We start from the raw sequence: 22,094 nt of genomic DNA on the forward strand, positions 1-22,094 counted from the left end.
AACGGATTATTGTTGGTGGGGTTTGGTTTAAATAAGATTTCAGGTGTTGAGAGAAGCGGTGCTGATGATGGTGGCCCAGACAATCTCGTAATAACCTGCAGATGATTCATGGGATTCAAGATGAAATATTTTTAAGATATCCGCAGTCTCGCTATCGTCAACTGCTATCCTCGTGATTAAACTGAAACATACTTCAGCAACATCAGAAATCTCCAAAATCTGCTGGCACTTTTAACGATTTCTGCCGAAACATGTTTTAAGAGTGGAATTAAATGTTGTGATTATGTTCTTCTTCACAACCTGAGAACAAATATCCCTTGTGTATATGAAATGAGTTTGGTGCTATGAAATAGATTATCAGATTCATTACAACATTTGCTAAGAAATATTAAACCTAAAACATTAACATAAGGAGAGATTGAATCATTTCAACAATAAATTATATCTACACACTATAAAGGGGCAATAAAGCACCTCAGTTCAATGAATTCCATTTCAATCTATTGACTCAACTTCATCTCATAACTTGCTGGAAAAAAAAAAAAGCTATTTTGCGTTCGGGTTGTTGACACCGGATAACTAGTGTGTATTGCCAAACCCTTTTTCAGGAAAATTAGAAGCAAGTGCGTGAATTGAGGGTTACAAAAACTAATGCTGATAACTCACAAAGATCATAATGTTTAATTTGTACAAGATACATATAAACGACCATATATATACCTTGAAAGCTCATCAACTAACCACGACAATCTGTGAAATACAATGGCCTACAGCTATCTCTTTACCTGGCTGCTCTTGCATATCCTATAAATTAACGGCAACGCGAGCCAGTTTCTCCACCATTTGCTCTGTATCCATCTATATGTAGTTCTGTACTTCCATTTTATTGACAATATAAATTCCCTTGTAGCCGCCTCACTGCATATACTTTTCAGTAAAAATCTGATCATGCGATGCAGTGGAGTTGCCCCACCCACTTCTATTGAACCAGGATATTGGCTCTCATAGCTTTAGTGGCAAAGTACAAGAAATGTTGAAAGCAGTCATGAAGCGCCTGTCCTATCAGATGAGCTTTCATCAACAACAATATCAGCCGGATCACCAATCCATGGTCTCCCTTCCCTCCACTGAAACTTAATCCTTAACTTCCCGTTTGCATCTACCCCAACCACCTGCCCCCTGCTTGCATGAGTCTCCATTCCCCAACCCCATCGTGGAGTCACTAACCCTTCTCTTATCCGCACTTTGTCCCCCACTTTGAATGGCCGAACCCGTTCCATTTCCCATGCTTTGCAGAGCCAGAGTCGCTCCATAAAGCAGAATGCCACCCATAGTTCCCCATTTTCCATTCGATGTACCACTCCGATGCTCGTATGACTTACCTCTCCCCACTGGTAAGTTGGAGTTGTAACAGATGCTTTAACTCTAACCCAATCACCAATTTGGATTTCCTCTTCCTCTACTACCTCCACCTCCGCTGGATCAAGCATCCAAGTTTTGGAGCCTGCTGGAGTATATATTCTCAGCTTGCCGTCAGCATCAATTGCAGATATTGTGCCAATGCTTGCATGGCTATGGCCTGACCATCCAAATCTTGGGTGTTTCACAGTTAATTTAACCCTTACCCTTTGCCCAATCATCAGCCTCTGCACTCTTTCAAGATGAGCTGTAGGCCCCACCCACCTTTCTTGCTCTCCACAAAATCCAACAAAAGTGCTTCCATCCCAATCATCTTCTTGGTACCCCATTCCTTGTACAATACCAATATTACCTGGCCCAACAGATTTCCAAGTATTGGCAGTTTCTCTCACTCTCACCCATTCTCCCACTTCAAACGTCTGCTCTATCTCAAGATCAACAGGATCTCCTCTCCACAACCCCGGCAAACCAAAGAAGGCTACTCTTACTTCTCCATCAGCATGAACACTGGTAATAATTCCCCGTGAATTTGGTTTAGTACCTCTCCAACCCCACCTTGGTTCACCCAATCCAGCTCGAAAACGTACATGCTGCCCGATTTTAAAGGACTGGACCTTTTCAACATCTGTGTAATGAGTAATCCACTTCCCTTTACGAAAACAGCAAGCCAACTCTAGATAACCAGTCTCTTGTACACTATGCACTACAGCTAAACTTTCCTTCCCTATAGTGTTCCAATCATAACTTGGTCTAGTACCCAGGCTTGGTTTTGAACGTACCCAATCACCNGAGTTTGGTGCTATGAAATAGATTATCAGATTCATTACAACATTTGCTAAGAAATATTAAACCTAAAACATTAACATAAGGAGAGATTGAATCATTTCAACAATAAATTATATCTACACACTATAAAGGGGCAATAAAGCACCTCAGTTCAATGAATTCCATTTCAATCTATTGACTCAACTTCATCTCATAACTTGCTGGAAAAAAAAAAAAAGCTATTTTGCGTTCGGGTTGTTGACACCGGATAACTAGTGTGTATTGCCAAACCCTTTTTCAGGAAAATTAGAAGCAAGTGCGTGAATTGAGGGTTACAAAAACTAATGCTGATAACTCACAAAGATCATAATGTTTAATTTGTACAAGATACATATAAACGACCATATATATACCTTGAAAGCTCATCAACTAACCACGACAATCTGTGAAATACAATGGCCTACAGCTATCTCTTTACCTGGCTGCTCTTGCATATCCTATAAATTAACGGCAACGCGAGCCAGTTTCTCCACCATTTGCTCTGTATCCATCTATATGTAGTTCTGTACTTCCATTTTATTGACAATATAAATTCCCTTGTAGCCGCCTCACTGCATATACTTTTCAGTAAAAATCTGATTGTGCGATGCAGTGGAGTTGCCCCACCCACTTCTATTGAACCAGGACATTGGCTCTCATAGCTTTAGTGGCAAAGTACAAGAAATGTTGAAAGCAGTCATGAAGCGCCTGTCCTATCAGATGAGCTTTCATCAACAACAATATCAGCCGGATCACCAATCCATGGTCTCCCTTCCCTCCACTGAAACTTAATCCTTAACTTCCCGTTTGCATCTACCCCAACCACCTGCCCCCTGCTTGCATGAGTCTCCATTCCCCAACCCCATCTTGGAGTCACTAACCCTTCTCTTATCCGCACTTTGTCCCCCACTTTGAATGGCCGAACCCGTTCCATTTCCCATGCTTTGCAGAGCCAGAGTCGCTCCATAAAGCAGAATGCCACCCATAGTTCCCCATTTTCCATTCGATGCACCACTCCGATGCTCGTATGACTTACCTCTCCCCACTGGTAAGTTGGAGTTGTAACAGATGCTTTAACTCTAACCCAATCACCAATTTGGATTTCCTCTTCCTCTACTACCTCCACCTCCGCTGGATCAAGCATCCAAGTTTTGGAGCCTGCTGGAGTATATATTCTCAGCTTGCCATCAGCATCAATTGCAGATATTGTGCCAATGCTTGCATGGCTATGGCCTGACCATCCAAATCTTGGGTGTTTCACAGTTAATTTAACCCTTACCCTTTGCCCAATCATCAGCCTCTGCACTCTTTCAAGATGAGCTGTAGGCCCCACCCACCTTTCTTGCTCTCCACAAAATCCAACAAAAGTGCTTCCATCCCAATCATCTTCTTGGTACCCCATTCCTTGTACAATACCAATATTACCTGGCCCAACAGATTTCCAAGTATTGGCAGTTTCTCTCACTCTCACCCATTCTCCCACTTCAAACGTCTGCTCTATCTCAAGATCAACAGGATCTCCTCTCCACAACCCCGGCAAACCAAAGAAGGCTACTCTTACTTCTCCATCAGCATGAACACTGGTAATAATTCCCCGTGAATTTGGTTTAGTACCTCTCCAACCCCACCTTGGTTCACCCAATCCAGCTCGAAAACGGACATGCTGCCCGATTTTAAAGGACTGGACCTTTTCAACATCTGTGTAATGAGTAATCCACTTCCCTTTACGAAAACAGCAAGCCAACTCTAGATAACCAGTCTCTTGTACACTATGCACAACAGCTAAACTTTCCTTCCCTATAGTGTTCCAATCATAACTTGGTCTAGTACCCAGGCTTGGTTTTGAACGTACCCAATCACCAACTTCAAATCCTGAAAGCCGTTCTGCATCTCCAGGAGAAACTCTCCACAAGCTATGCCTGCCAGTAACTCTTACCTGCAAAGAAATAACCAAAATGCTACTGATATAAAATAGATAGGTTTCATAAAATCTACAGAGCATATGTACACAGATTTTTCTCCCAGGTCAGCAAGTTTCAAATTCAGTGCACCTATTTAATTAAATTGTTAGAGCTTAATATTGCAATGCATTCATTAATGGTGAGTTTCAGCATGAATCGTTAATTAGCTAGTGTAATAATTCGCAAAGAGAAAATGAATCACAAACTAACACCCTAAGAGCTTGTAAACATGCATATGGGTCAGAGATAAGCATGCTTACATTTAGAGCTCCGTCCATGTCAATCCTCTCAATTTTTCCAACAGTTGCAGGAGTTTCATTTGACCATCCAAGCTTGGGCTGAGTGACAGATGGCATAACATGAATCTCTTGCCTAACTTCAAAAGGAGGTACTTTCTCCACGTCCGTTACAGAGCAACTAAAAGGCTTGCTCCTGAAGCAGAAAGCAACACCGATATCACCATCGTCCTCCAAGCTATGAATTATTCCGATGCTGTTACGTGTTATGTCCTCCCATCCATATTTGGGGGAAGATACAGATGCTTTTACTCTTACCCAATCCCCAACCTATTATGAATGAGCAGACAGATTTACACAGAAGACAAATATTAAAACACCACCTCAAATATTCCAAATCTGACATAAAAAATAAGGACTTGTCATATGTTACCTTGAAGTCCTCAACCTTCTCCATGTCAGAAGGATCAGCCTGCCATGGTATTGGTCGATTTGGAATTTCAATTATTAGCAGACCATCATTCTCTATCTCACTAATCTTTCCAACACTATGATGGGTCTCACCGCCCCAGGCATATCTAGGTTCTGCAACAGATCGCTTCACGCATACCCTGTCACCAATCTGTAAAAATAAACTGATTAAACTTTCTTTCAACCAACAAAAATACGTAACTGGGCAATGTATGTATTAACAGTATCCAAAGAAGCAAAAGGGAAAATTTTCCCATACCCTGAAAGGGGCAACTGGCTCCACCTCTTCTGGTTCACAATGCCATGGATTTGGAAGATAGCTCAGTTCTAACAACAGACTACTATCTGGTCTCACACAGTACACTATACCAATGCTCCCTGGTGTTACAGATCCTAAACCATGCTTTGCAGTAGTGAGCGTTGGGCGAATACGAACCCAATCTCCAACCTTGAACTCTTCAACTCTTTCCATCTCTGCAGGATCAGCTTTCCATCCTCTGGATGCTCCAGGAAATCCAACACGCAGGATCCCATCGTCATCAACACACAACACAGTTCCAATACTGTCACGAGATTGGCCACGCCAACCAAACCTGAAAATACAGCAGGATCAGCCATCAATTACAAATGTACAAATTTTATTTAATACTGGCAAAGACAGACTTGGACAAGGTAAATTACCCAAAACTGACAATAGATATGCCTTCAAATAATTTATAGAGGGATCTAAAATCACACAGCAACTATATAATTAACATAAGCCTGCTTAAGGATCATAATATAATGTTTCCTTAGTTAAATCCCATGTTTGACTGAAATGTTGCAAACATGAGCAACACTTATATAATGTGTGTGTGCGTGTAGCAAAATAAGACTCCACCAAGTAGCAAATTAAATGCAAAAAAGGTGTAAGAAAACGGTGTTCAAAATAAAAATTTGAAGATTCAAAGAGGTTAAGTCAAGGTGATCCTCTTTCACATTTTTCTTGTACCTAGGTTTTAGGTGTTTCGGTCCACTTGATAATAAGCCTCTAAAGTCTAAGCTAGTTGAAAGCATTTCAGTTGGAAGTGATGAGGTGGGTGCTTCAATTCTACAATTTGTTGACGACAATCTATCACTTTTGGCTTGATTTCAGGTCTCAGGTTGACATGTCCAAAAGTCTTATTACATGAATTAATACATAGGAAAGTGAATCTCATGCCAGCTAATAGTAAAGGCTGGTTTATGGCAGCTCATAAAAGTATTTAGCTTTACCACATGTGACTAACCTCGATCTTTGAGTTTTTCAATCGTGTTGTCAACAAGGTAGGGAAAAGGCTAGAATAGTGCAAGAAAGCTCATATCTTGTTAAGGGGAGCTTACTCTAATCCAATCAATCTACTCGGGTTTGGCAACTTACTTTCCAACCCATTCTATATTGTTTCCAGGTCGCAATTATAACTGGGGAAAAATACAAAAGTTTATAAAAGAGAATAAGATTTTATAAGCAACCAGAATAACAGAGTCCTCAAGAAAGAACAAAACCACAAAAAATAGACTTAAAACCATTCCAGCCCAAGTATTCAGCAAAATTGAAGTTACTTGCAATATCAATTTTTTTTTTTTTTTTTTTTTTGGCTTTCAACAAAAGTGGGATTGACAAGGGAGCCATAATTTCAAGATGTATTTCAAATGTGATTGTCTACATCAAATGTCGTGTGGGAGAATTGATAAACATGTGCATCACTTTTTCCTGAAAAGAAACACTAATTTATGTTTGTTTGTGAATTTCATCAGGCAGCGAATATCAGCCTTGTGCAGCTCTTTATATCTGGAACGTTTTCATGCTTTTGGTAAAGGAGATATGGCCAAAGGTTTGTAAAAATTGAGCAGTATTGGCTACTATATGTTGAGTTGGCAGGAAAGAAAATAATAGAAGCTTTGAAGGAGCTTTAAGTAGATATTATCTTTTGTCTAATATAGAAATTGTCTCTATCCACTTAAATTAGAGAAGAACAGAAGAGTTTTGGACTACTTTTGTGTATTTGAGATTAAATTTCAAGCTACTTGAGAGGCTACAAATTTTTATTTTCTTTTTTTTTTTATTGTTTTGACAGATGTTCTGTATACTTATACTCTGTTAAGTTCTTCTTAGTTTTTTGTAAACAATCAGTTCATTTTTTTTACAAATGGCATTTTATTAGTACAAGTCTCCTTTGCTTCTTATTGAATTATTTAAAAAAATAAAGGTAAGAAGCATAATATTGACAACAATAAGTCTATTTAGATATCCATGGAACATGAAGCATGCATAACATCCAAAGAAGAGTATTTATATTAGGTACCATATAAACATTGCATAAGTTTCAAGTATGATGACAAGTACCACAGGAAAGGAGGATAATAAAAAATTTGATTATCAGCCTAGTAGCTTTGGCAAAAAAGAACTAGGATATAGCACAAGTATATTATCTAAAATGTAAGCAGCTACTCCTAAAGGCCCAGTTCAATCCCTATTTCTTGTTTGAAGCATACTTTAAATACCAAGTCTATTGCTGTTATAGCTGGGAACAAAGCTATTTTAAAAATTATGTCATGACATAGAACCTCTATTGTTTTAAAAGGTGTCAGTACACGCTTGTTATAAAATTTTCATTAATCAAAACTAAATTAGTCAATGCTTTGGAAACACCAATCCATGAGGGATTAGTTGGACGGCTAAACCTATGGTTTGCTCCCACAAGATACGGGGTTAGAATTCCCTCATGGGCACCAACATGACAAAAGGCCATCATTTCCTGCCTCCCAAAGATAGTACAGTTCAGTGGGGGCACCCAGTTGCGAACGTAGGTTCGTAATGCTAGTTTGGGCGATTTCTGAATTATCAAAAAATAAAAAAAAAAATTCCTAGGAACCACCAGCTAGGCTATTTAACATTGTGGAAAATATTTTACATACTAATCAAGGAATATAAAGTATAATAACGACAGAGCACCAGTAACATTTTCTGTAGACAATCAACTCACTCTCTACTGAATTTATAATATACGTCTGAAATTACTTGAAGTCCCCTCAAGGTCAAGAGTTGTGAGGTTTTTTTCTTTTATTTGTCCCTATAAGAACAGAAAAAGTTGCACCAAAAGACGGAAGAAGGTACAAAAGTGAACCAGGGGTCCACAGGAACACTGGAAACAGCCACTAAGAGGAAAAATACTACATATGTCATATCAAAAGAGGGTCTACATACAGATAATTACAGTTTGCTCTAATTGAAAATACAAAAGGCAGAATGAAAGTTTCCAAAACCAGTGGAGAACCATAAATAGTTTTGTTAAGTTCAAACACTGACTTCAATTAATTGCCCACAGCAATTTGTAACCGTTTGCTACTTATTAAGAGTGCTTGTACAATATTATATGTAAACACTTTCAGCTAATTAAAGACTCCAGCACCAATAATTTTTCCTTCAAACTTATCAACTAAGAAAAAAATAATTTGACAAACAAGACAAATAAAAACTACCAATAAGAAAAACTATTTTGAATCATTTCATTCACTCATTTTGGTTGTTTAGCACGATTACAAGCCACATAGACCACAAAAAGTTACAGCTAGAGAAGCAGTTGAAACAGGTTCCAAACAAGAATGAATACTAAATAAATTTTACTATGCAAAATTATTTTTCTTATGAAAAAACAACTGAAATTTTAAGGCTAACTAATCATTTTCCAATAATAAGAAGATCATGCCATAACATGATTAGATTGGCAACCTTAACGTTATTATTTTTCCTTTTCTGAGTATTAGTCCCAATGGACTGATCATATTCCATAGATCAATTTAAGAAATATTAAACTTAGTAACATGCAATTTGCATTTTCTATGAAAAGCTATAATCATGTTAAAAATATTTTTCATGTATATTTAACTGGAAACCACATATCAGAAACTGTATAGGTCCAAACCTTGGCTCTTTGACATCTGGTCTTAGCTGGACATGCTGTCCCCTGTCCAGCGGAATCAACTTTATAACTTCATTTGCCAAAACATGAGCCTCTCCAGAACAAAATGAAGCAATAAGATTGTCTTTGTCAATGACACTTTGCACAAAGCCAACACTTCTAGGCTTTGCACCTTGCCACCCATGGGTAGGAGTTGTAACACTTCTTTTAAACTTAATCCAATCACCCACTTCAAATCTGAACAAAATTGAGAATTCAAGTCATAATGCATTTTACTATTAAACAAGAAAGCATAAGAAAATAAGATAATTTATCCAAAAGCAAGCGTCAAAATACAATCCATCCTCACATTGTAGGAGAAAGATGAACTCCCCTATTCATTAGTGCCTCCATTAGATCTTCAGAAATCCATTCCCGGGGAAGGGCCTCCAAAAAGTCACGTAATGTTTTACCACTGTCAACAATACATACCTACAAGTCAGCTGGAAGGTAGAGCTAAATATTTCATCTTGGAGCAAAGTAGGATCTTCTAATCAATGTCTCAACAAGTAAACCACAGTAGATGAAAGAACAATAACAACGGACACAGACTTCAATAACTCTAATCTAAAATGGGCCAGAGTAGCCAACTTATTCAAAAAGGCATTTTCATGTGACTGGACATGGCGTATACCATATTTATTTTATGGAAAAAAAAAAAAAAAAACAACCTTTAAAGAAAAACAAAGACTGGCCCTCTATGCTTCAGGTTAGAGAGAACGGAGGGGGTTTGACAGTATTTTTCATAAGGCAGTATACACACATCCCTTATAGGCTTCGACAAAAGGAATTTGGAAGACGACAAAAGGGATGATGATGAGTCATTATGGGATTAAAAACAGTTTCTGGGCTTCCATTTTTCCTGAATTTAGGTACATCTAATTCCTCTATTCACCACAACTGGGAAGCAGAAGTTGTTTGTCAAGAGGAGGTTACCTATTTTGATATGTGAGAATACCTCTTTTTGTTTATAGATTTTTGAATGTTAAAATCTTGCAGACCCTTGAAGGATTTGGAGTTTGTATTTTTTGAGCATAAATTATTAATCCTCTGGTAAATCTCTTTATATGGGAGGAGAAGAATTGTGCAACATATTCTAGCATATTCGACTTTGGGTCACTGTTCAAGCTGATGTCTGTTTCTCAAACATTAACCATAGATTCTCTCTATCAGATCTCTAGGTTCTCTGTTCGAAGAAAATTTTACCAGCTACATCTCATCAAAATCCAGACTCACTGTGTTCTAGCTCTAACAGTTCAAATGATTAAAAACATCCTAGAATATCAAATTTCAGAGTAACTCTGTGTATGTATATATCTTAATCTAGGTAATCATGATGAAATTAAGTTTAATATAAAAATTCAACAACAAACATACACAGTGATGATATTTAAATTCGATAATATGAAGAATAGTTCCATGTAGATCCAATTAAATGTTACAATTTTCATGCTTTCTTCTTTAAAAACATCTGGAAGACAGAAGGTAAATTCAATTTATTTTTCAACAAGACAATGGAAGAGTGCTGCAAATTTTAAATTTTTATTGTGAAGATTTGATATCATCAGTGACTTAACTCTAGAATCTCCAGAGAGTAAACAAGACACATGAAGAAGGTTAATAGAAACTACTTGCCTGTGGTTCCTAACTTCAACAGCAGCATCTGGATTACTGAGCATAAGAATGAGCCATTCAAGGTTTTCACGTATCATTTTTGCAGCATCCGCTGCTATATGGAAAGCATTATCACCTTCATCATCCTGAAATGATGAGGGAAGACACTGTAAGTTAGGATGCAAAAAGTATCACAAACTTTGCAGGAGAAGCAAGAGATTGCCAAATGAAGTATACACATAATAGCAAACTAACCAATATTGTCAATTGATCTTATTTCACTCTAATTAACTTGGTGTTGGAGCTGACCACAAGATGACTTCAGAGATAAAATTTTTGAATAATAATTGAATTACAATAAAAAATTCAAGACTAAATTGGGGATGTTGAGGAAATTGCATTTGCAAGACAGTATCTATTTTCCTTGACTATTTAATCAACTAAGGAAAATTAAAAATGTTAAAGATGATGGATCAAGCATCCAAAAATTAAATTGTCAAAGAAGCAACAATACCATATTGTTTTTTAAAAAAAAAAAAAAAAAAAATTATGGTCTTTATATTAAACCTTTGGATTTTAAGGAGGATTGCTTTGGTTCGAAAACCTACCCCCGAAACCGGGTTCCCTTTTCTTTTTAAGTATATAAGCTTTAGTAAATATATGTAGTTATACAATGTTTTTGTAAAATCAGAAATCTTAAATTACTATAAGGTCAAAAATATAATCTATTTTGCCAAACAGACAATATAGAAGATGAGAAATCAATAACCATTTTTCTAAAGGACTTCTTTCCCAAATTTGAGCTCGGATATTTAACAAATGGAATTTGCCCACACGAAGCTTTCCCAAGAAGTAGCTCATTGAATCAGATTAGATAAATTTTACCTAGCATTATTAAACAGACAGAATAAACTATTCAATTCTGAATAACCATAAATCAAATATCAGACCCAGCATATAAATAAAGGATTCCAAGCATGAGTAACTTGCTTTAGGTGTATATTAAATACCAATTTCATTTAACACTCTGTAATAACAGTTCTGAATTAAAAAGGGGGAAATAGAACCTGCAAATTACAATTGGCCCCTGCAGATAAGAGCAACCCGACACACGACTTTGCGCCTCTAGCCAATGCTACATGAAGGGGTATTGTATTGTGCATGTTCCGGATGTTCACATCCACTCCAGCATCAAGAATAATCTATTTAACATTTGGACAATAAACAATTATTAAGCAGAAACCAGAACAAAACACAAAAAGTTCCATGAGTTCACATCTGCTTCAGATGCTCACAGGCATCAGTTACCCTAGAAGTACTATGAATGTAATTGTAGAGAATGTATACGACTTACTTTGACCAACTCAACATCATTAGCCATAGCAGCAATATGCAATGCTGTCCGATTCTGTGCATCGTGGGCGGTTGGATCTGCTCCAGCAGCAAGCAATATTCGCACCAATTCTCTCCCCTCTGGAAGTAAATATACAAATAAATTAAATATAAAATCATCGAATTAAAGTGAAGGGATAAAGAGCATTAAAACAAGGCTGAGACAATGCAGTGCAACAAATAGAATCAGAAAGTAAATGAAAACTTAAAACACGATACAAACTAAAAACAAAAACTTTATGGCAAGTTTCTGTAAAAATTTGACCATCTCCAGAGAGGCAGCGACAGGAAAGGGAACAAAATTGCCCATAAATTATCATTTCAAAATGCTTATTTTTGTCTCATCTTCCACAATACAGTATCATCAAGCGCTTCATCCAGAGGTCTATACACTAATTAACTACAAGTTGTTCATCAAACATATTTTGAACAGGACTAATCAAGCTTGATAGTGATCATTATAATTAACTAGTGACAACTGAAAGAAATGACGCTCAATCTTGTTTCCATGGATGGTAAAATGGCAGATTAACTTGGTAAAAGAAATTTCTCAACCTTCAGCTCTGCAGTTACTAATCTATATATAATTCAATTAAAAAGTTTGAATTCTTCAGGATTTTACTTTTTATTTTAAATATGACTAAACCAAGTGCTTCTGATTTACTGCTTCCTAGAATGAGAAGTGATAATTATAAATACAATCATTTGTATACTTTTAGAAGTTTTATGCACATCGCCTAATTAATGGATTGTTATGGTGTATATATGTGGTTTGGTACCCTCCTTATTTGAGTTAGCTTTTGGGAGTGAGTTTTATCCAAGCCCATTTATATATATGAGAACATTAGTTTACCTCCGTTTATTTTGTCTAATATAAAATAATCTTGCAAGTAATCAAAGAGGTAGGAATAAAACAAAACAAAGTCTCAAGGGCTAAAGAAACAACTTTTAACCAACACAAGAACTCCACAAAACTCAAGAATTTTAAAGAATAAAATAAAAAATAAAAAGAAACTGACATGTTATCAGGCATTTCTTTCAAATACTTAAATATTTTAAGCTTATGGCCTTCCCAAGTCATAAAATAACGATTAGAGAACAGGATAGAAGCTCTATTGAGTTGCTTTTAGCAAGGACTTTATAGTCTGCATAATGGAGCAATGTAAACTCAAATTTTATTTCGGTGTTCATATACACAAGATTTTTGAGTTTTTTGTAAAGATCTAATTCTCCTACAGTGGACACCTAGTCCATCTTTGTATCTTTTTTTTCTATACTTACTAGTATTTCATATTAAAATAATAATAATAATATCACATGATTATATCTATTGTTAAGTTACCACTTGCACCAAAAATTCAGCAAATAAGTATGGGTCTAACAATAGTATTTAAGCTTTAACATGTCCCTTAACGTGCAACAAAACGTCAACCAAAAATAACAATAACCAAAAAACCACAAAAACAATCATAATCACAAGCACAACTTAAAATAATTTAATACAATAGGAGATTCAGAACACAAGATCACTTCGTCAACTTGACTCTAATATCATGTTAAGTTATCACTTGACCAAATGCTTAGACATATAGGTTATAAACCTCAATAATTAGTTACATGCCTGAGCAACTCTAAAATTTTGAACATTACCAATTTCATGATCTTTCTTCAGAGCAGCCGCCATACACAGTGCCGTGCCAACTGGGCTGGGAATGTCAATGGCCTCAGCAACTTCTTCTGGAGAAGCAACTTCAACCCACCTTTTAACAACCATTACATTCCATGTTGCAACACTCAAATGCAATGGTCTGCAACATAAAAATTAGATGAGCAGCATTAATGATAGCAAAGTAAAATAATTAAATATACATTAATTTAACTGTCATCATCCAAGGAAGGAAATGTTTTAGAATGAATTGCAACAATATTGGCTCCATTTTTCAATTCCTAGAAAAAATCTTACAGCCACAAAATTATGCCACCCTAATCACACCACTCTTAACATTTAAAAGAAAAAAAAAAAAGGAAAGAGACGATAATGAATGAAAGTGAAAAAAAAAAAAAAAAAAGCGGAAAAGAATGAGTATTGTGTTTCTAATATTAATATCAACTTATGAGAAAAGAAAGCAAAAGTATATGCTCACGTCAAATCTTTTGAGTTTAGAACAGCCATTGATCTACAACCGCCATTTTCCAGTATAACTAGAGCACAATCTGTGTATTTCTTGGCAACAGCTCTGTGGAGTACAGATTCACCCTCATCATCTACCGCATTGGGATCCGCTCCAGCCAATAGCAACTCCTGATGATTAGTAGTTTATCAAATTTAGAACCTTGAAAAAATAGAGAACCCAAAAGATTCAAAAAAGAAAAAAAAAAAAAAAAATCAGCTATACTAGGATGAACTGAAGACCTACCCGCATGCAATCAGGTTGGCCATGGTATGCACAAACATGAGCAACAGATGGACCAAAGCCTTCCCGCAATCTAGATCTAACATTAGCACCTCTTTTGATAAGAGCATGAACACATTCTGGGGATCCAGCTGCTAAAGCAAAAACAAGCGGAGGATCACCATCTTTGTCCAATACATCCACATTTGCCTCTGAATATTCCAGTATAGCCTCAACCAAATCAGCGCTACCACGTCTACAAGCCAAGTGAAGGGCAGTTTGGCCATCAGGATTTTGTGCTTCCAGAAGTGAATAAATAGAGCTGCTAGAATTTCCTGATGCAGTCTTTGCGAGTAGATCCCTGCATGAACAAAGAAAAGGGAGTGAAGAAGTTAGAAAGTTGAGATTCCTTAAAATGAAAGTCAGTACAGACTGATCTGCACCAAAGCAGACTAACCTAGCACCACCAACATCCCCTTCAGAGACAAGTCGATGTAGATGGGTGGGATTGTCTTGAAAAATCTCCAAATCACAAGGAGGAGATGGCTCTGTCACATTTGATCCAGAACATTTGGTAAAGCCCCTGTACAAGACATAGAAAAAAGTAAATATTTACAATCAAGTCAAGCAAACTATAAAGGTTGATTCTTCTTTCTCTTCACACACACACACACACAAAGAAGCAGATATATGCATTATTTGAAAGAAATTAACATAAGCACTGGGAGTAGATTCACCAATGATCTCAGCAAGATTCCAATCAGACTTAAGACCTTAGCATCTAAACTACCAGAAAGCAAAGGATTTGAAGTAAGCGCGGAAAAAGGTCACATTCATCAATCACAAGTCTTACGTATCAGGACTTGCAGGAGGACTGCGCGGAAGCTCTTGCAAATGGCGGAGAAATATTGCTAACATTGCATTGAAAGTCGGTCTTTTTGATGCCTTGAACTGCAGGCACTCACCAATCATCTTCCACAATTCCCTAGGTATTCCAACACCTACTATACTTGCATACTGTGGGGGTAATTTTCGCGTTTTTACAACAGCCCGATAAATTTCCTCAGCACTTAAACCAGCCCACCTGCGCAAAGAGTGTCAACTTCTATCACGATGAAATCATACCACAAATGAGCAAAATCAGGAAGGAGGGAAGAAATTAAGACAAATATTAAGTTACTTCACATACGGGATGGAACCTGTGCACATCTCCACCAATGTACAACCAAAACTCCAAGCTTCCGATTCTGGTGATATACCTATTGCATCATCCCAAAACAAATTTAAAGACTTCTTCACTGGCTCCCATGCCTCAGGAGCTGTATAGTGTGGACTGAGCATTGTACACTCCATGCATGAATGGATCCTAGAGGAATCACACTCTGGCCGAGCTTTCCGACAAGCAGGTTTCTTCAGAATTGCAGCAAGTCCATAGTCAGAAACCACAGCTTGACCATTTACATCTAAGAGAAGATTGGATGGTTTCAGATTCATACAAACAACACCAGCTGCATGAAGTTCAGCCACACCTCGTGCAATATCTGCTCCATATCTACAATTAGAAAAAACACCATGTCACCACAAAGGCCACAGCCAGTGACTATTTACCAATCTTACTGTAGTAGAAGCTTAGAACAATGTAATGTTTATGATAAAGAAACTAAACTCAACATCATCTTTAAATGCCTCATTGTTTTCAATACCTACTTGAGAGAGTATTTATGTGCAGGAAAAAAGAAAGATGCAGGAGCCAGCTATTCAGCGCAAAAAAACTTTTACATGCTCTAATCCTGAAATTTATGAACTCTTACGCAAAAAAGGAAAATCTACCCAATACAGTAGAGCTCTAGCACCCAGTGGGTATGAAGACTTTCAATAATTGCAAATCCAATGAAGTAATAGAAGTTCACAATCATAAAGTCCCCACCACCATATTACTCCTTGAACAGAAAATCTTTTTGGTCTCGTAAATGTATTAATATTCTTAAAGTTGTTTGTCCACACTCTAGCCTCAAAAACTATACATGACAATGTGAGATGTGAAGCCACTCCCTAAAATATATATACTTGTCAAGGGGGGAACAATACATGTTCTGCTCCACATTCTAATGCCCAATTGTATGGTATAACATTCCGAATTTTCATCTGAAGTGGTTTAAGCCAAACCCAACTCAACACCAAAGATAAATATCTTTTACCAATGTATACATTATGCGGCTTGAAGGAAACAAACACCATACAACGATATTTTTGACTAAAACATCAAGTAGAATCCTCAACCTCCCTTACTCCTTGCTGAAATATGAATAGACGATACTAAATCTATTAAAAGCTCCACTCAAATTTCTAAAATTTGCTAGAAGCTGCCACTGAAATTCATAAGAAACCTCTCCTTAAACAAGTTTTTGAAAAATTACTTAATTGGGAGATCAGGGAACTTTAACCTTAAAAAGGAGTTCTTTTCCTCACACTTATATTACTTTTGTTATCAACTGGTAGAAGAAAGAAAAAAATTATAAATCTTAGATATCAAAGAGTGTTCAACACAAAACCATTCATACTGATCCCCCACTTAATATTAATCAGAAGCAAAGTAACATCATCAATCCTCAATGTTCTATAGTATAACAAGGTTTACATATCTCTCCAAAGCACTATGAACCTCCAATGGATGCAATCCTTTTTAAATCATGTTCATCCAGCGGCAGCACCATTATCATTCAAAACTGAACCCCAAAATTCCAGATCTAACCATAACATAACCAATCAATATAAAACCGCAAAGAAACCATCCCTTGCACCAAGTAATAAATTAAACTGAAGACAAAAACTCACCACACAATCCTACATCAAATAACTCTAGAACAAAGAATTAACTTAAATAATCCCTAGAGGACTTATAAATTTGCCAAGTGCAACAACTTCTCCCTTCCCCCTTAGCTTAAACCCCACAAATAACCAATCACTTCAGACCAAAGAGTAATGCTACATGTACAAACAAGTCTTACAAAGATTTGTGTACAAACTGATGTGGCACAAAATAAATGGAAGAGTGAATATGATGAGTTTTGACTTTTTATATTCACTCTTCCATTCATTTTATGCCACATCAATTCGTACACAAATCTTATAAAGATTTGTTTGTACATCCAGCATTATTGCACACCAAATATTCAATTCAAATACACAAATATATCTCACAAACTAGCATCGAAAACACATCAGTAGCAGTAGCTATAAAACCTCAACGAAACCACTGCTTCCACCAAGAAATCAATTTAAACTGAATATAGAAACTTACCAAACTCCAGAACAAAGAATTAACTTAAAAGACCACTAGAAAGGACCTTTCGATTCGTCAAATGCACTACCAACTTGATATAAAATCTACATATAGATATTCAAACATACAAAATGAATATCAAAAACATAAAATTAAGCTAAAAACAAGAGCAAAAACCTTAAAATTTGCTCCAAAGTAAGCCGTCCTTCATTCCCCTGCATCGCGGACTGAACAGACCCACTACACTTTTCCATTACAAGGCCCAAACTCCCTTCCATCCTCAAAACCCCATGAAAAGTACACACATTTCTACACCACATGGACGCTCTCCTCAGATTCTCCAGCTGCCCAACCACCCAATCCACCTCCATTTCTTCACCCACCACCACTTTCTTCAGCGCCACCTTGTGCCTACACCTCCAGTGGGCCCCACCGATCCACCCGGCCCATACCTCCACCCCCGCCCTCCTCCCTTCACCTAATTTCCTCACCAATTTCACCTCCTGATGCACCCCGATCTCGATCACCGGCCCGCACGCCCCGGAACTAGACGCGTGGGACCCTCGCCCGCTCCGTCCCAACGCCGGCACATCACCGTCGTCATAGTTCCCATCGTTATTACCATCATGATTATGACTATCCTCGTCGCCACCGTCGTCGTCCCGGTCATCGTCGTCATCATCATCGGAGGTCACATCGCTGTCGAAATTGGGGTGGGCGTTACGGTGGTTGTGGTTAGCATGTGCGGCGGCGGCCGAGAGGATGAGAGCGAGGACGGCGAAATTCTTCCGAAGCGCGCTGACGGAGTTACCGACGACGGAGACGTGGCGGCAGCGGGGGCAGGAGAGGGTGGTATCGGTGGAGGCGGAGAACATTCTAGAAAGACACTCCTTGCAGAAGCCATGACCGCATTGAAGGAGGAGTGGGACCCGCTCTTTCTCGTTGTACCGCGTTTGGCAGACGGAACAACAGGGGACTTTCATTGTGTTTCTAGGGTGAAGTGAAAAATGGAATTGAATCGGAACGACGGCGGATTAGAAGAAGATCTGGAGAGGGAAAACCGGTAGATCCATAAGAGAATTAAGGGTTTTAAAGCGAGAGAGAGTATTGAGTTGAGTTGGAGTTGGAGTTGTGTTTGGATGGTGAAGTTAAAATTGAAAAGTGCTTTTGGTTTTGCTTTTGCTTGCACTTAGGAGTTTTAGTTTTGTTTGTTTGATTGAAGTTGAAGTTGTTGAGATGAGAGTTTGAGAAAAAGGTGGAATTGGGTGTGAAAGATGAAATTGGTTGTATTTATATTTGTTCAATTATGGCAAGAGGGGGAAGGCTTTTTTTTCAATCATAGCCGTCCAATGTTGAAAATATATACGTATTTCTTATCAACTCCATGGAATAAACACTTTGATGGGTAACTTTTTACTTTACACAACATTTAATTCCAAATAGGACCAAAATATCTTTGGTGGAATATACTTTTTTTTTTCACTACTAACAATTTGTTACCAAAACAAAACAGTGATTTGCATTTTCTACTTCTAATTCTTTCGAGATGCTTTTTGTGTTCATATTTGTCATCAAGTGACATGATTTTTATTGGTATATAGTTGAGGAATAGTAGAGATTCAATCTTATTGAGTTCAGTTATACTCTACGTTTCTTCTGTAGTCTTGGGAACTCTTTCGTATATTTCTAGATTGTAAACATATTTGTCATCAAGTTTACAAACCCTCGAGAGAACCATGAAAGTTTACTGTTATACGTAATTTGATGGAATGACATGAATTATTGGTATATTCAAGGAACAATTAGAGATTTGGTTTGATTCAGTTTAATTATCGTTCTCAAACTCAAGACCAATATTAACTCAAGTCTGTTCCGTAGTAGTTTTGGAAACTCCTTTGTAGCGGCTATAATCCATGCTTGGATTTGGAGGAATCTCAAAACAACACTACTCTAATTCCATTAATCTAATATTCCTTCAGTGTCATTAACATAAAAATTTCTAGTCTATATTTTTTGTAACTCTATATATGAAAAGCTCAAAAATCATTGCATAATAATCTAGAAATTAACAAAGAAAAGGCGAAGGGCAAAGCTTTATGGTAAATTTTCAATCTTTTATTCTATTCTAGTAATCTTGTACCATCACATACGTACGGAGATAATTAATTTCGGTGTGTTTTTTTTTCTCTGGATTTTATTACATGTTTGTTATTAAGTTCAGAAACCCTCCGAGAGAAAAATGAAGTTTATATTAAATGCAACTAAAGAACAAGGGGAGATTATATCCTGTTCAATTCTCTAGACTCCTGATTAACATGAACTCGAAATTTTCTTTGTAGTCCCCATAACTTATAATAATCCAAAATTTGAATTTAAAAAAAAAAAAAACGTAATAATTAATTCCGTTTTGACTTTTTTAGTTTTTTTTTTTCCAAAATTTGAATAAAAAGGAAAAAAAAAACGAGATAATCAATTCCGTTTTGACTTTTTTAGTTTTTTTTTTTTTTTTTTCCAAATTCTTAGGGATTTATTTTGATTCAATGTGATTAAGATATCTCAACAAGAATAACTCTTTAATTAGCGAAAAAAACATTAGAAAAAGAGCAATAATTCACTTACGGCGTAATTAGTTGAAACTCTCGTTTAATATAAAATTCAAATAAAATGGATTTTTTTTTTAAAATCAAAAGATACAAAAATAATAATAATAATAATAAAATAAATCTTATGAAATTATCTTTGATAAAAATTAGTAGAATTGTTTTTAAAAACAGTGTACGAATATAATCCTAAAAACTAGTGTAAAATTAGAAAACGATTAAAAGTCATTTTTATCTAAAAACAATTTTTTGATTTTATATCAGACATATTTTCAAATATTAAAATACAACTCAAAAAGTTTGAATTGTATTTTAGTTTTTAAATTATTTTTTAAATCACAAATCAAATAAGTCTTTATTTCTTGAATCTTATTTTGATTTTTGATAGTTTAAAAAAGGAAGAGACCAAAAAAAGAAAACTTCGGCAATAGGGTTTTGTGTTGAGCAATTGAACGAGACCAAATCCATATCGATAGAATTAAGTTATTGTTGCGTATCTGTGGGTTGATTATTTTATTATCCATCATATTTAATTTTGCAATACATCAAATCATTGGGTAAAACTTACTCTCTCTCTCTCTCTCTATTTGTTGAATATAGACTTTTGAGATATTATTTAAACGGTTGTGAATTTGATTCACTTTGATTCCTAATGGGAACGATCACTGAAAGTTTACTTAACCGTTAGTTTAAGTTGGTGTATATATATATGGTTTATAACTTTATGTCATTCTTATTTTTATTTTAAGTAATTCAAAGCTACACATCATCAACTTCTTAGTTATTATTTTTTTATTAAAAATGGAAAAAAGACAATTTTATCTTTCATTATTGCCGGAAATTGTAACAGCATCACGGTCCAAGGTGGTATTTGAATATTTTTTTAAAACCTAAACCAACCAATACGTAAGTAAATCGAGAAAAATACTTAATCACCCCTGAGGTTTTAGTGGATTAATCTTGGTCCTATCCCTTGGTTTACTAGTTGCGAAGATTTTTTGTTCTGAGGATGCTAAATGGAGAGAATAATTAGAAGTTCTTACGCCCTAGGAGTTGAATACTGGTGCATGGAAAAAAAGATTTTGCTGTTGCAAATACATGGTTAGATGATTACAATGAAATGAAATCCGCATCATTGAGCTATCTGATGATGCAATATCTCCTGCATTTTTAACTAATGATGAAATATCTCCTGAATTTCGATATCTTGGACTTTGCGGATGGAGCCTGTAGATACTGTAATGCTAGGTTCACAACCCAATCTAATAATCTTCTCTTATACCTCCCACAACATGGCAACTCGTAAATAGACATGTGAGATCTATCTGCAAACTGATCAATTGTGAGCTGTCATGTCGAAGGTTGTAAAATTAGGTTGTGGACTTAACATTACTCTTACAAATATTCGAGTTGATGATGTGTGAGATTTACTCTTTGTAAACTTGAGGATTACGAGAAAGGAAAAGGCAATTGGAGAACGAAGATTGCCTAAATGATTTTGTATCAGAAAATTCAGTGTTGCTCAGATTGGCAAAAAATGAGCCCGCCTTCAGATATAAGAATGTTAGCTTTCCACCCTATTGATGTGAATATTGTCTACTAAGACATCGATTTGCAACCTACAAAGAAAAACATTGGAAGACATTGGTGAGCTTCAAGAAAATGACTGTCATTTCTATCCCATTGTTCCTCAAGACCTTAAGTGGATCTAGGTGGCCAAAGCCAATTTCTGATGATTTAGATGAGCATTAAAGTTAAGCATTTTTAAAATTTAAAAGCGAATTTTTCTCCTGAATTTTCTTGCATGTTTTAAGCTATGGTTATGGATCCATTTGTAAGTGAAGTGTAAAATTGTAGAGAATTCATTAGATTTAATTCAAGCTTTGAAGAGGTGATAAGACTAGTAATCTATTTCTGTCTACTCATCAGTTGATGTATTGG

The 22,094-nt window shown here is 36.3% G+C and overlaps 1 protein-coding gene across 2 annotated transcripts; it reads right to left on the reverse strand.

Annotated features, from left to right (window-relative positions):
- Positions 1 to 765: 765 nt before the first annotated feature.
- LOC116144118 (E3 ubiquitin-protein ligase KEG) lies at positions 766 to 18,812 on the reverse strand. Of its 2 annotated transcripts, XM_031429582.1 has the most exons (17): positions 17,731 to 18,811; positions 15,460 to 15,822; positions 15,124 to 15,354; positions 14,728 to 14,853; positions 14,295 to 14,631; positions 14,022 to 14,179; positions 13,528 to 13,685; positions 11,840 to 11,958; positions 11,553 to 11,687; positions 10,507 to 10,631; positions 9,182 to 9,286; positions 8,836 to 9,069; positions 5,151 to 5,484; positions 4,854 to 5,042; positions 4,445 to 4,750; positions 4,076 to 4,159; positions 766 to 2,198 (listed from the first exon to the last, which is right to left on the reverse strand). In XM_031429582.1, exons 1-17 carry the CDS (start codon positions 18,534 to 18,536, stop codon positions 1,044 to 1,046), a joined length of 4,965 nt encoding a protein of 1,654 aa, XP_031285442.1. In that variant the 5' UTR covers positions 18,537 to 18,811; the 3' UTR covers positions 766 to 1,043. The 2 variants fall into 2 exon arrangements, with proteins under 2 accessions (XP_031285442.1, XP_031285441.1); XM_031429581.1 differs by lacking the exon at positions 766 to 2,198 and having other exon boundaries at positions 2,849 to 4,159; positions 17,731 to 18,812.
- Positions 18,813 to 22,094: the final 3,282 nt, after the last annotated feature.

This window comes from Pistacia vera, unplaced genomic scaffold (genome assembly GCF_008641045.1).
Source record: "Pistacia vera cultivar Batoury unplaced genomic scaffold, PisVer_v2 Contig438, whole genome shotgun sequence".
Taxonomy (NCBI): Eukaryota; Viridiplantae; Streptophyta; class Magnoliopsida; order Sapindales; family Anacardiaceae; genus Pistacia; species Pistacia vera.